Below are 12,497 nucleotides of genomic sequence, written 5' to 3'. Positions count from 1 at the left end.
TTAATTGCAGGATTTTAGAAAGTTCACAAAGTCTTTGGAAGGGTCAGAGAAGCAAGCTCTAGACTAAGCTTCCAAGAATAACATCCAGAACCACATATCGCAGACTTGGTCAGGTCATACTGACTCTGGCACAATTGGGAAGTTGCTGCCATTACTACTGACCCCAGGACATTCTGCTTTTGCTCTTGATTGTACCAACAAGATGGACCTCCATTCCATATCTGTCTCTTCACATAACTCTCTTTCTACCTTTTGTTTCAGTAGTTTGATTTTCACGTGCCTCAGTATTATTTTCTTTGTATTTACCCATCTTGGGGTTTGCTAAGCTTCTTGAAAATACACATGGATGTTGTTTGTCAAATTTGTGAAGTTCTTGGATGTGATTTCTTTAATATTGCCTCTACTTCATTCTCTCACTCCTCTTTCTGGGGCTTTAATTACATATATATTAAAGCTGTTTGCTATGTTCCATATCTCTCTTATGTTTTCTATTCTGCTCTTCATTTTATTATTTTCTCTTTATTTGCTTCAGTTTGAATATTTTCCATTAACCTGTCTTCAAGTTCATTAATTCTGTCTTCTGCTATGTCTAATCTGCTCTTAAAGCTCATTCAATGAGTTTTTAATTTCAGGTATTATATTTTGCATTTCTAGAATGTCTTTTTTGGGAGTCTTTTAACTACAATATCTATATCATTTCTGAGTCTGTTTTATTCCTTGATTATCTATCAGTTACTTTTTCCTGTTTCTTCGAATGTTTGACCATTTTTATTGTGGGAATACAGGGCTTAACTTCAAAGCTTTTCTTATTTCAAGAACTTTATCTATGAACTTTTTGTCCAATGCCTGCAAACAGGTTTTTAAAAAATATTTTGCTCAGTTTTTATAGTTGTTCACCAAATCAACTATTCATTATCACTGAAATTGAACCTCAAAAAACTCTATTTTAAATTAAAGTACCATTTACCATCTGATTTGTGAAACCTAAGTCCAAATCTGTTCTCCATCAGTAAAGGAGCCTGAAATCTGTGGAGAAGGGAGATTATGAAAGGAGTTGATGCTTTGAGAAATTATCAAAATGTGAAAAGGGTGTCCAAATGGTATTTAGTCAAAAAAGTATCTTCTACCCCATCACTATCTGATTCTTTAACTACTATGGCTTCTTGATTAGGTCAGCCAACCAGCCAGAGATGTGGCAAGAAGCACAAAAGTAAGATGAAGTAGAGAAGAGTGGAAAAACGCCTGGTAGCTTTGTTTATGCCTACAATGTACCTCAGTTTTATAGGTTACCAGGTTTTATTTTTAAAATCACATTTGAGTACATGCACCCTGATGTTTATAGTAGCATTGTCAACAACAGCCAAACTATGGAGAGAGCCCAAATGTCCATGAACTGATGAATGAATAAAGAAGATGTGATACACACACACACACACACACACACACGTGCGCGCATGCACACACAATATTACTCAGCCAATCAAAAAGAATGAAATCTTGCCATTTGCAATGATGTGGACGGAGCTAGAATGTATTATGCTAACTGAAATAAGTCAGTCAGAGAAAGACAAATATCATATGATCTCACTCATACGTGGAGTTTAAGAAAAAAAACAACAGATGAACATATGGGAGGGGAGCAAGGAAGAGAGGGAAATAAACCATAAGAGACTCTCAGTGATAGAGAACAAACTGAGGGTTGATGGAGGGAGGTGGGTGGGGTGATGGGATAGATGGGTGAAGGAAATTAAGGAGGCACTTTTTGCGATAAGCACCAGGTATTGCCTGTACGTGATGAATCACTGAATTTTACTCCAGAAACCAATACTGCACTGTATGTTCACTAAGTAAAATTAAAAGAAATTAAAATAAAATAAAATAAAATAAAACCACATTTGAGATCTCAGCATATTCAATATTGACAATTAAGACTTATACTTTACTTCTTAATGACTTTGCACATCCACATACTTGTTTCTACAGCTAGTTTTCTCAGAGAGAAAGACGATAGTGAAAATAGTACTATATCAGGAGGTACTGAGAAGAAGAGGGGAAAAAATGCCTAAGGCTTATTATACACTTCACTTCAACAGAAGTTACTGAGTACCTACTATATGCCAAGCACTAAAAAATCTGCAACAGTTGCAGGGAGTGGTGGGTTGGGATAGGAGGTGAAGGGAAAGCGAGGTGGAAGGAGGGTATGTTACACCAAGATGAATAAGATGGGGTTCCTGCTTGCATTTGTGAGGGGACATAGATTTTCTAGTGTGCCATAATTACTGTCAAGTCAAGGTTATATACAAGGGGTGAGGGAGAACCAAGAGTGGATTGAATCTGACCAAGGACTCAAGAAAGTCTTCCTGTAGCAGACATTGAAGCTGAATCTTGAAGATGAGTGAGACTTAGCCAGACAAAGGAAGGCAAAAGAGGCATTCTGGGCAAAATCAACAGTAGGAGGAGCAAAGTCACAGTCGGGAAACAAATGTTCTACAGTGTAATGGTAGAGGTAGAGGTAATTACAAGGAGTTTAAAATTTCTAAATTGTTAAGTGTGAGGTGGAGTGTGTCAAGAATGGAGGTTGAAAATGGAGCTTGGTGTCCATGTTACTGAGGACCTGGAAAGACATGCCAGGAAGTTTGGTCATTATTATAAGCAAAGGGTGCCACCATGGAGTTATCATCAAGGGAGGGAATAACCCAAACTGCATTTTAGATAGAACATTCTGCCTGCCATTTAGGGGGAAAAATTCAGAAGGGCAGGATGTGAAGCATAGCAATTAGAACTTCACTGCAATAGTCCAGGAACAACGGCCAGTCCCAGTGATAGAGAGGAAGGGGTAGAAAGTTAAGAGACAAAATTTCCGAAGTTGGTAAAAAGCTACGGGGGTGAGAGAGGGAGAAGAGGAAGCTAAGTTTCAAGAAAAGAGTGCAAATTTACTGGAGGGAAACAAAAATTCCCACTTTGGACACTGACTGTGAGGCATTTGTAGACTTTTAAGTTGATATAATCAGTCTATAAATGGATAAATGAGGTTCAAGAGAGAGCTGCTCAGAGATGGGAAAAAACATTTGAGAGTAATTAGCATATAAAGATAGGTAAAAACATAAGTGGGGTTAGGAGCCAGTGAAGTAGTTAGAGAAGAGCAAAGAGCAAGGACAGAAAACTTGAGGATACCAGGGTTTTAGGATTGTGCAGACAATGACAAATACACAGGCAGACTAAGATATGGCAAACAGAATAATATTTTAGGAGCTGAAATAATATTTTAGAACAAAGAGTACATGATCAACAATGAGAAATGAAGCAGAGAGGCCTACTAGCGTAAGGATGGAAGAGCACTGACAGGATTAGATAATTGAGACGTCACTGGTGACCTTGGGGAGAGGAGAGGATCTTGGTAGAGTAGAGAGGTCAGAAGCCCTGAGAAAATAGAGATTATTCTTTCAAATGGCTGATTTCAAAGAAAAGGATAGAGATTAGGGACCGCCCAGGAACTAGAGGATGACTTCGAGTCAAGAGGTTTGATTTGAGTTAGAAAGACTTAACCTTATTTATAGGCTGGGAGAAATACTCATAGGATAAGAAAGAAAAATAATAATAAAAGGAGATAATCAGTAGAACCAAGTTCCTAAAGTGGTTAAATGGGTTAGAGTCCCAAACACTGGGGGAAGGACTGGATATGAGCACGTAGAAGGCATCACATCTTGCATCAGGAAGAAAGTGGGGGGAATAGCAGGAGACATAAAGACATAGGGTGGTGCAGGAATTAGGGATCTATCTCACAACTCCATGACTTCATTTTATTGATAAAATAGAGGTGGGTTGTCTCCTGGGGGCTGGAGGGGCATGATGTATGGCATTAGGTTAAGGGTATTGAAAGGACTGGTGACCTTTTGAAACAGTCATAAGAGGAATGGGGAGAATTGGTGAACTAAGGATAAGGACTAAGGCCTCTCATGTGGCATTGAGAGTCCAGGTAAAAGCTGACTTTTCCTTAGTAGCACTTGACCACCCAGCATGGATGCAGAGAAAGTCAACTGTAAGACAGATCTGGGAATGGGGTTCCCCAGCCATGGTGTAGACAAGCATGCCAAAAAATCACGTGCACAACTAACAGAGTGGTTTAGGCTGGATGCTGGGGAAGGGCTGGTAGTCCAAGAGACTTTCAGGGATCAAAGAGTGAGCTTGTGGTAGCAGGAGAATGAGAGTTCTACTTCCCTGCTTTCCTCTCACCACTCTGGTGAGAGTCCTCTACTTGCTCCAGCATCCATTACTGATAGGAAACCAAAATAAAACAGAGAAGGAGAGAAAGACAGCTAGAAAACTCAGGATTTCAAAATTCCTTTAACACTTTCCTTAAAAGGCACAAATCACATAAATCATCCCCCAAAAGACTTTTTAAATTCCAAGACTAAGAACAAAATTATGGTTAAATGTTTAATTAATGTTTATTATAGTTAGCATGTTAGTTTTAGGAAGGTCAAATTTATGATACAATGAAGTAATATTTTTCACATTCTGTGGGTCTATTTTATAGTGCACTAGAGCTCAGAGTATAATAAATATCTCCTATTATTTTGTAAGATTCTTATATGCAAAGCTGTGTAGGGCCGAGATAATATTGAATTTCAAGTCAAATGAGCTGGCATGAACCTTAGGCAAGTCACTTTATCTTTCAGGACTTCAACTTTTAGACTTGTAAAATGAAGGATAGGGATAAATCTCCAAGTTTCCTTCCAGGTTAAAAAAAATTAGCATAATTTAGTATTTTAAATTACTATAGAATTGATAGGATTACTCCTTTTCCTTTATGATATACTTTTGTTTCTAGCTATAATTTATTGAGCCTCAGTCCTTGATCAGGAACACAAACTCCAATGATAACACCATCTCTGTGGGAAATAGACTCTATTTTGCATCACAATTTACTTTATGTTCCACCATTCTCTGTTCATATTTACTTTTTGGAGGCTTCATCTCCAAAAGTTCAGAGATATTTGTTCACCATCTTGTGACCATAGGTCTCTGAGGAGACATCATATTATATTGCCACCAGAAACCAAGCCCCCGATTTCCGTGGGTGGGTACTTTGCAGCAACCCCTGCACGACTCGGATTTATCACTGGGCATAATATGATAAAATGCCTATAGAGTATCTATTAGAATGCTTGAGATATGGGAACACTTAATAGAGTATACCCAATACACTGAACAGCATGATACATGGGAAATAATCAAAACACAGCATTATTCTTGTCCCCCATTTAGGTATTTCTCCTGCCACTAGATGAACCCATGGCTCACCCTTGGGTTACAAAGGGTCCTACAGTCACTTTAAGTCACAAAATACAGTCTTGATTCAAAATTAAATTGCCCAGTTTCAAGAGATTCATCAACTCTTCCCTCTACGTTCAGATGATGACCCCTCCTTTCACTCCCTCCATGCTTAGACCAATAGAATCCATGGGTAGGAGGGAAAAGGGGACTAGATGTATAGGAGAGGCCAGCAGAGTTGTCATTAGACTGGTGACTGATGCTTTCCCCAAGTAAACCTGGCAGGTAGTTAATGCTGACTCTTCCCTCTTACTGGTTTTGTTGCCTTGATTGCCAGCTGGGAAACATTCCCCTGATGTGGGTCATTTACATTTTCCTTTGTCTAGCAGCTTCTCTTTCACCTATCAGGTTCTCAATTAGTGGTATTGCACCCCACTTTTTGGGGGGTCCCCTCCCCATTGGCAGGAGTCCTATTGGGCAGAAAAATCTCAGGCGGGCTGCCTTTGAAAATAAGCCTGTGCTACTAGGCAATGATTTCCTAAGCAGGGCACATACAAAACTGATAAGTAGTACTTCATGAGAACCTTCCAAATTCCATTCAGAATGTAAGAAGCTGGAATGAATGTCACCTCCCACTTTAAGCACAAGGAAAAGCTACATCAGAACTTCTCTTGAACTCATCAGGGGACTGAGGCCACAGGACAAATAAGCCCAAGATTTGAAGAAAGGCAGCTCTTTCCAAGGAGAGAGGCAATATGGGAACTAGCTTACTTGAGACAGCACCTGGGAAGGACAAAGCCACCATGTAAGTAGGTAAGAAGACTGCAGCTAATACTCTGTAATGAGTCACTAGTTAAATTTTTATAATTTGCTGTTGTCATAGAGCAGAGAGTATAGAACCCGTGAAAGCTACTCAGAATTTACACCCCCTTACAGGCTTTTTTCCCCAGAAAGCTCATAAAAAAGATCAGGGTCAGGGGAGGTGAGCAGAGGAAGATTCTTATGTTACACAGGTCTAAGAAATAAGAAAAAAAACCCTACATGAGTGGCCAACTCTTGGTTATGACTCAGGTTGTGATCTCAAGGTCATGAAATCGAGACCCCCCCCACCCCATCTGGGCTCCGTACTCAGTGGGGAGACTGCTTGAGATTCTCTCCCTCTGCCTTTCCCTCCACCCTCTCTCTCTCAAAATAAATAAAATCTTAAAAAAAAAGGGGGGGGGCGGCACCTGGGTGGCTCAGTCGTTAAGCATCTGCCTTTGGCTCAGGTCATGATCCCAGGGTCCTGGGATTGAGCCCTTCATCGGGCTCCTTGCTCTGCGGGGAGCCTGCTTCTCTCTCTCCCTCTGCCCCTGCTTGTGCTCCCTCTTATTTCTCTCTCTCTGTCAAATAAATAAATAAAATCTTTTTAAAAAAAGAACAAAAGCCCTGCAGAACAAAAGCCGCTGGTGGTGAAGAGGGATGTAAAGCAGGAAACCAACCAGGGCACAAGTGCAGACCTATTACAGCTGGGAGGGAAAAACAAAAAACAAAGATACCCTCCTTTCCTGGGGGATGGGGGAAGCTCTCTCCCACACAAGAACCACCAAGACACAGGGCAGAGTTTGTCTGCCATGGGGAGGAGGCCAAGATCACTGAGTAGGTTCTAGCCCAAGACCAGGTGACAAAAATCCTGCCTGAGACCAAGGCTGAACCAAGAAAGCAGAATGCCTCTCCCCTTATTAGACACAGGCCAGCAAGTGTCTAATAAAAATCCACTGCAGGGTAAGGAAAACCAGCGGTAAGCCTCTCTGAGGCACAGGCTCATAGAAAAAGCCCAAAGCCTACTTCCACCATAAGCAAAGTAACACGAATTGCCAAAAACTGAAAATAGCTGGTGAATGGATAAACTGTGATTAAGCCCAATCATGGAATTCTACTCAGCGATAAAAAAGAACTATTGATACATGTAACAACATGGCTAGATCTCAAGTGCATTATGCTAAGTGAAAAAAGCCGGACTCAAATGTCCACATACTGTATGGTTACATTTATATAACATTCTAGAACAGCCAGAAGTATAGGGACAGAGATCAATAGTTGCTAAAGGCTGATGGTGGGTGTATGGTGGAGTACACAGGGGTATGAAGGATTTCTGAAGAGTAATGAAGCATTCGTATCTTGCTTGCGGTAGTAGTTACATGTCATGCATTTGCCAAAACTCATGTAACCATACACTAAAAAGGGTGATTTTGCTGCATATAATTTATATCTCAGATATTTAAATTAAAAAAGAATTTCATTAAAATTAAGAACTTTTGTTTATTAAAGGACACCATTAAAAGAGTGAAAAGTCACAGAAAGAAACGAAATAGAACTTGCATACAGAATATATAAGGAACACACAAATGAATAAGAAAAAACAGACAACCCAATAGAAAAATGGGCGAAAGGCTCCAGAGGACATTCCTCAGGAGCAGATATCCCAATGGTCAATATGCATATGAAAAGACGCTCATCGTCTATTCTGAATGTAGATGAAAACCTTGTTGATGTATCACTACACATACACTAGATTAGCTAAAGGTAAAGATTGGCAATACCAATATTGGTAAGGACATGGAGCAACTGAAACCAGGGGCAAATTTGTTTGACCACTTTGGAAAACTATTTGGCAGTAACTACTGAAGCTAAAACGCACCTGATCCAGCAATCCCACTCCCAAGATAAATGCTATAGAACTAGGAAGATCGGTAGGAAAAGAAAGGGAAGAAGAAAGGGGGGGGGGGTAAAGAGAAGGGGGAATGAACCATGAGAGACTATGACTCTGGGAAACAAACTGAGGGCTTCAGAGGGGAGGGGGGTGGGGGAATGGGATAGGCTGGTGATGGGTATTAAGGAGGGCACGTATTGCATGGAGCACTGGGTGTTATACACAAGTAATGAAACATGGAACTTCACATCAAAAACTAGGGATGTACTGTATGGTGACTAACATGATACAATAAAAAAATATTATTATTAGAAAAAAAAATAAATGCTATAGAAATGAGTGCATATGTCCACCATAAGACATGTTCAAGAGTATTCATAGCACTGTTATCATAACAGCAAAACCTGGAAATAACATGAATTTCTATTAACACGATAATATATAAATAAATTGTGGTATATATCTATAATGAAATACTATCCAGCAATAAAGAAAAAGAAGTAATTGCAACATGCAACAAGAATGAAACTCACAGTTATGATGAGCAAAAGAAGTACAAAAGAGCACATAGTGTATGATTTGAGTTATATGAAATTCATGAATAAGTAAAACTAATTTATGGTGATGAATTCAGAAGAGTGGTTATAGGTACAGGTAGTATATACTGAGAAGAGGCATGAGGGAACCTGAGCTGCAGGAGATGTTCTCTTTTCATCTCAGTGGTTTTTACATGGGGCAATATATATTTGTAAAATTTCATTCAATCACACACTTTCGTTCTCTGCTCTTTACTGCATGTTTACCTCGATGCAATACAATAAAAAGAAAATATCCCCCACAGTACAGCTGAAAGGCTAATGATAATGTGCACAAAATGAATATAACAAGACTATGGAGTATATAAAGGCTTGTCCTGGTCCCTGACCCCTGTGTGTTCCTTACCAGCTGCAGATGGAGAAGAAATGTGCATGAGCTCTGTAGCCCATGATAGACAGTTCAGGCTTGATGCAGCTTCTATTCCTTCTAGGTCCCAAGCTTCTGCAATGCCCAATCTAATATCTTTTCATTTAAAAAAATGCAGAGCAGGCATTTTTCCTCTAATGTTTTAAAAGAGACCATTTCTTTTTACATGATATTAATTGCTTTAGTATAACTATTAATTGCAGGTTATTTTTTTCTATCAATAGAATAAAACTTCTTGTGCCATCATTCTCCTACCACTGATATGTGTATCAATAAATAAAGATTTGTGGGGATGCCTGGGTAGCTCAGTTGGTTAAGCATCTGCCTTTGGCTCAGGTCATGATCCCAGGGTCCTGGGATCCTGCCCTGCATAGGGCTCCCTGCTCAGTGGGAAGCCTGCTTCTCCTTCTCCCTCTGCCTGCCGCTCCCCCTGCTTATACTCTCTCTCTCTGTCAAATAAATAAAATATTTTAAAAATAATAATAAAAATAAAGATTTGTGTACTTTACTGCAGGTATGCTGTACCTCAATACAATTTGTTTAATGGTCCTGCCAACTCTCCTAGGGAGACTACATCCACATGGGGCCTTCAGGACTCATGCACCCATGACCAGTCTGAGGAATGCAGTTATTCCCAACACAGCAGCCATCTTTGTTTTCAATTCTGCCATGGAGGCAGCTCCTCTAGTTCCCTGTGAGCATCAGACACCAATCCTCAAGCTCCAACTGCAGGCGTTCCCCACTAAACTCTCCAAGCCATCCTGGAGGCCCCCCTCACTGGGTCTGAGGAAGAGGAATACCCCCATCCACTCCACCTTTCACTTTGCCCATCAAGCTCTCCCCAACATATCTCTTCACAAATCCTCTCTCCTCTTCATAATTTTACTTTTTTTTTTTTTTTACATCTTTAATGTGAATGAGAGGTCCAAGAATGTTTGAGCCAGAATCAGACTTTACTCTACAGTTACTCTATACTCTATAGTTACATTTTGCATTTTCCTCCGGTATCTCTCTCTTGTGTGTGGCATTTGTGGTTCATGTTGGATATCGCTCAATCCAAACTTAAACACTGACCTCCTGTTATGGTAACTTCCACTTGAACCATATGAAATTGTTGATTGTTGATTACTGTGGATTTAATAGAATTGTAATTTCATATGGTCCAAACTAACAATTTTATTCAAAATAAGATTTTTAGAGAAACTGAACTTTAGGTTGGGTTTGAGTAAACGGGACAGTGGGTTCTTAAATGAATGCCAGGGCAAATCCTCAAACACCGTCAGCAGACCATCTCACCTTGGCTTTCAGATGAGCACATAGTTCCTGTTGCTTTTTCCTGTCCTCAGCCAACATGTCCTCCATTGCGTGTGCTGCACAGGCTTCGGCGAGCGTCAGCACAGCCTTCTGGATAAAGTCTCTCCTGTTCTTATTCCAATTTGATATCAGGATCCTTCGCTGCTCCCTGGCAAAGCGATATTGATCACAGTATTTCTCATGTTCCACCTGAAAAGATAACAGATGGCAAACACTTTACTATGAAACTGAGCTTATGCTTTATGTCATTGTTACAAAAATGAATAAAATAAATTATAACCAATAATTTTGAAAAATTGGGGACAAGCATCTTAATAGTGAATGCAGCAGCCAGGACCATGTACCAGTCCCAGAGTTCTGAGCCTGTAGCTAACTGGTAACTAAGGGTCAGTTGTTTCATGTTTTTAAGTCCTCAGTTTCCTCATATGGGATGGAGTCTGATTAGGTGGCCCTAAAACAACTTCCACATCTACACAGCAATGAATCTGTTCACAGAAAGCACTACTTCCCTTGTATATAATTTCAAAAATACTCCATCTTTAAATCAGTTTGGGTATTTTAATAATTATTTCAAGTGCTTCATGTAGATACATGCTAATAATCATAAATTGTTATCGTAATCCCAAAAACTCGATTTGCCCTTGATTACTGAAATAGTCAGGTGTTAGGATGTCTAAACTTGAAGGAATTACAGCAATGGTGTTAGTTCCTCCCATCCTCCAGTCCTGATGGACATATCATTCTCACATGGTTTCTGGTAGTTCCTGTTGGCATTGAATCCCAACCATGAAAGATCTCAGAGTCTTGAGGGGAAGAACAGGAATGGAGATTGCCTGAGTCTGAAAAATCTTTGTAGGTGATTCTGAAATGCTCCTTACATAAAGTTGTGTCTCCTGAAATTGAGAGCCACTGACCTACATAATTCTTTATATTGCCAGTATAGACCACATCTCTGAATTTGATACACTATTTAACCCCTAAGTGGTATGAGAAGAGAATCTAGCAAGCAGGATAAGCCTGTCCTAAAATAATTTAGGTATAGTTAATTAGGTACATGATGAAACAGGCTATGGATTCAATTAAACGAAATATCAGCTACTAAAATATGTTCTGGAAACTTCTGAGCTTTGTTCCCAAAAGCCAAAAATATACTTAAAATCTGTCAAACACTAAGAAAGGAAGCATACACCATGCAGAAATGCATACTAATCAACCCAATGTAAGAAGCGAGTATAAATATCTTTATCATGTTAATAGGTAAATACAAAAACTTACAAAGTTAGAAATGATAGCTGGCCACAGAAACAAATAGAATCAACAGGGAATAAAAAGAAAGATCTAATTTAATAAATTAAAACTTAAAGAAATCTAGAGTGAATTCTTTATTATATAACATGTTTTTTACGTAACAGGTATCTGCTATAAAATAAAGATCAAAATTAAAAGAAATAAGCATTGGGTAGGGGAGTGGGGGATAGGAGAGGATGGTCATACTAGATGTGTGACCTTTGCTTCAGTTTATTTATAAAATAGAATTAAAAATAGTATTCTTTCATCCACTGTTATGTGTGTTACAGGAGTTTACACATGACTGATACAAGGAAAATTCTATACACATGTTGGTATTGTTACTTGTTTAATTTAAAATAATGCAGAGTATGTGATAATATTTTATAGCATGGCCCATTAAAAAGTTAAGAGTTTACATGTGTTTATTTACATATATGTTTTAAGGTGAGTCATTGTAAAGTTAATTGGTGACTTGGTAACTTCTGTTTTCTTGTCTTTGTGGCCTTATGAACTAAAGAATGAAATAATAATTTCCCAGGCTTTTCTCAGGGAAATTTCAGTCATGACTCTGAGTTCTAATTTGGGGCATTTGTGTTTCAGACCCATCTAGGGGGATCAATTGGAGTTGTTATTGTGGGGATAATACAGGTAAGCACCAGCCCCCAAGGCAAGTGCTGGCTTCCCCATGACTAGAAGGGCTGGGATGTGGCAGGCTCTGCAGATAGATGAGCAGGCACCCCACTTTCAGGCAAGAGCCAGAGACTGCAGAACCTCTGAGGGTGGGCAGGTGAATGCACAGACACCGACAGGTCAAATCCTGGCAGAGCAACCCAGGGAGTCACAGTGAAGATCTCTGAGGCAAGTAAGCATAGAATAAACGTTGCCTGAGGGGTTCTCCACCTTCTTATGGACCATAAGACTTGAAAAACAGGAGACTTTCAACCTATAACCCTATTAGTTGCTA

The 12,497-nt window shown here is 39.4% G+C and overlaps 1 protein-coding gene across 1 annotated transcript in view; it reads right to left on the bottom strand.

Annotated features, from left to right (window-relative positions):
* The window catches only part of CCDC148 (coiled-coil domain containing 148), a 145,645-nt gene that overhangs the window by 109,214 nt on the left and 23,934 nt on the right, over nucleotides 1–12,497 (bottom strand). Inside the window, exon 8 of the mRNA XM_040636719.1 lies at nucleotides 10,226–10,432. Coding sequence (XP_040492653.1) covers nucleotides 10,226–10,432 — 207 coding nt within the window. The remainder of the gene's footprint in view (nucleotides 1–10,225; nucleotides 10,433–12,497) is intronic.

Source organism: Ursus maritimus, unplaced genomic scaffold, assembly GCF_017311325.1.
Source record: "Ursus maritimus isolate PB19 unplaced genomic scaffold, ASM1731132v1 scaffold_1, whole genome shotgun sequence".
NCBI classification, from domain to species: domain Eukaryota; kingdom Metazoa; phylum Chordata; class Mammalia; order Carnivora; family Ursidae; genus Ursus; species Ursus maritimus.
This window is presented reverse-complemented; position numbering and strand designations above follow the sequence as displayed.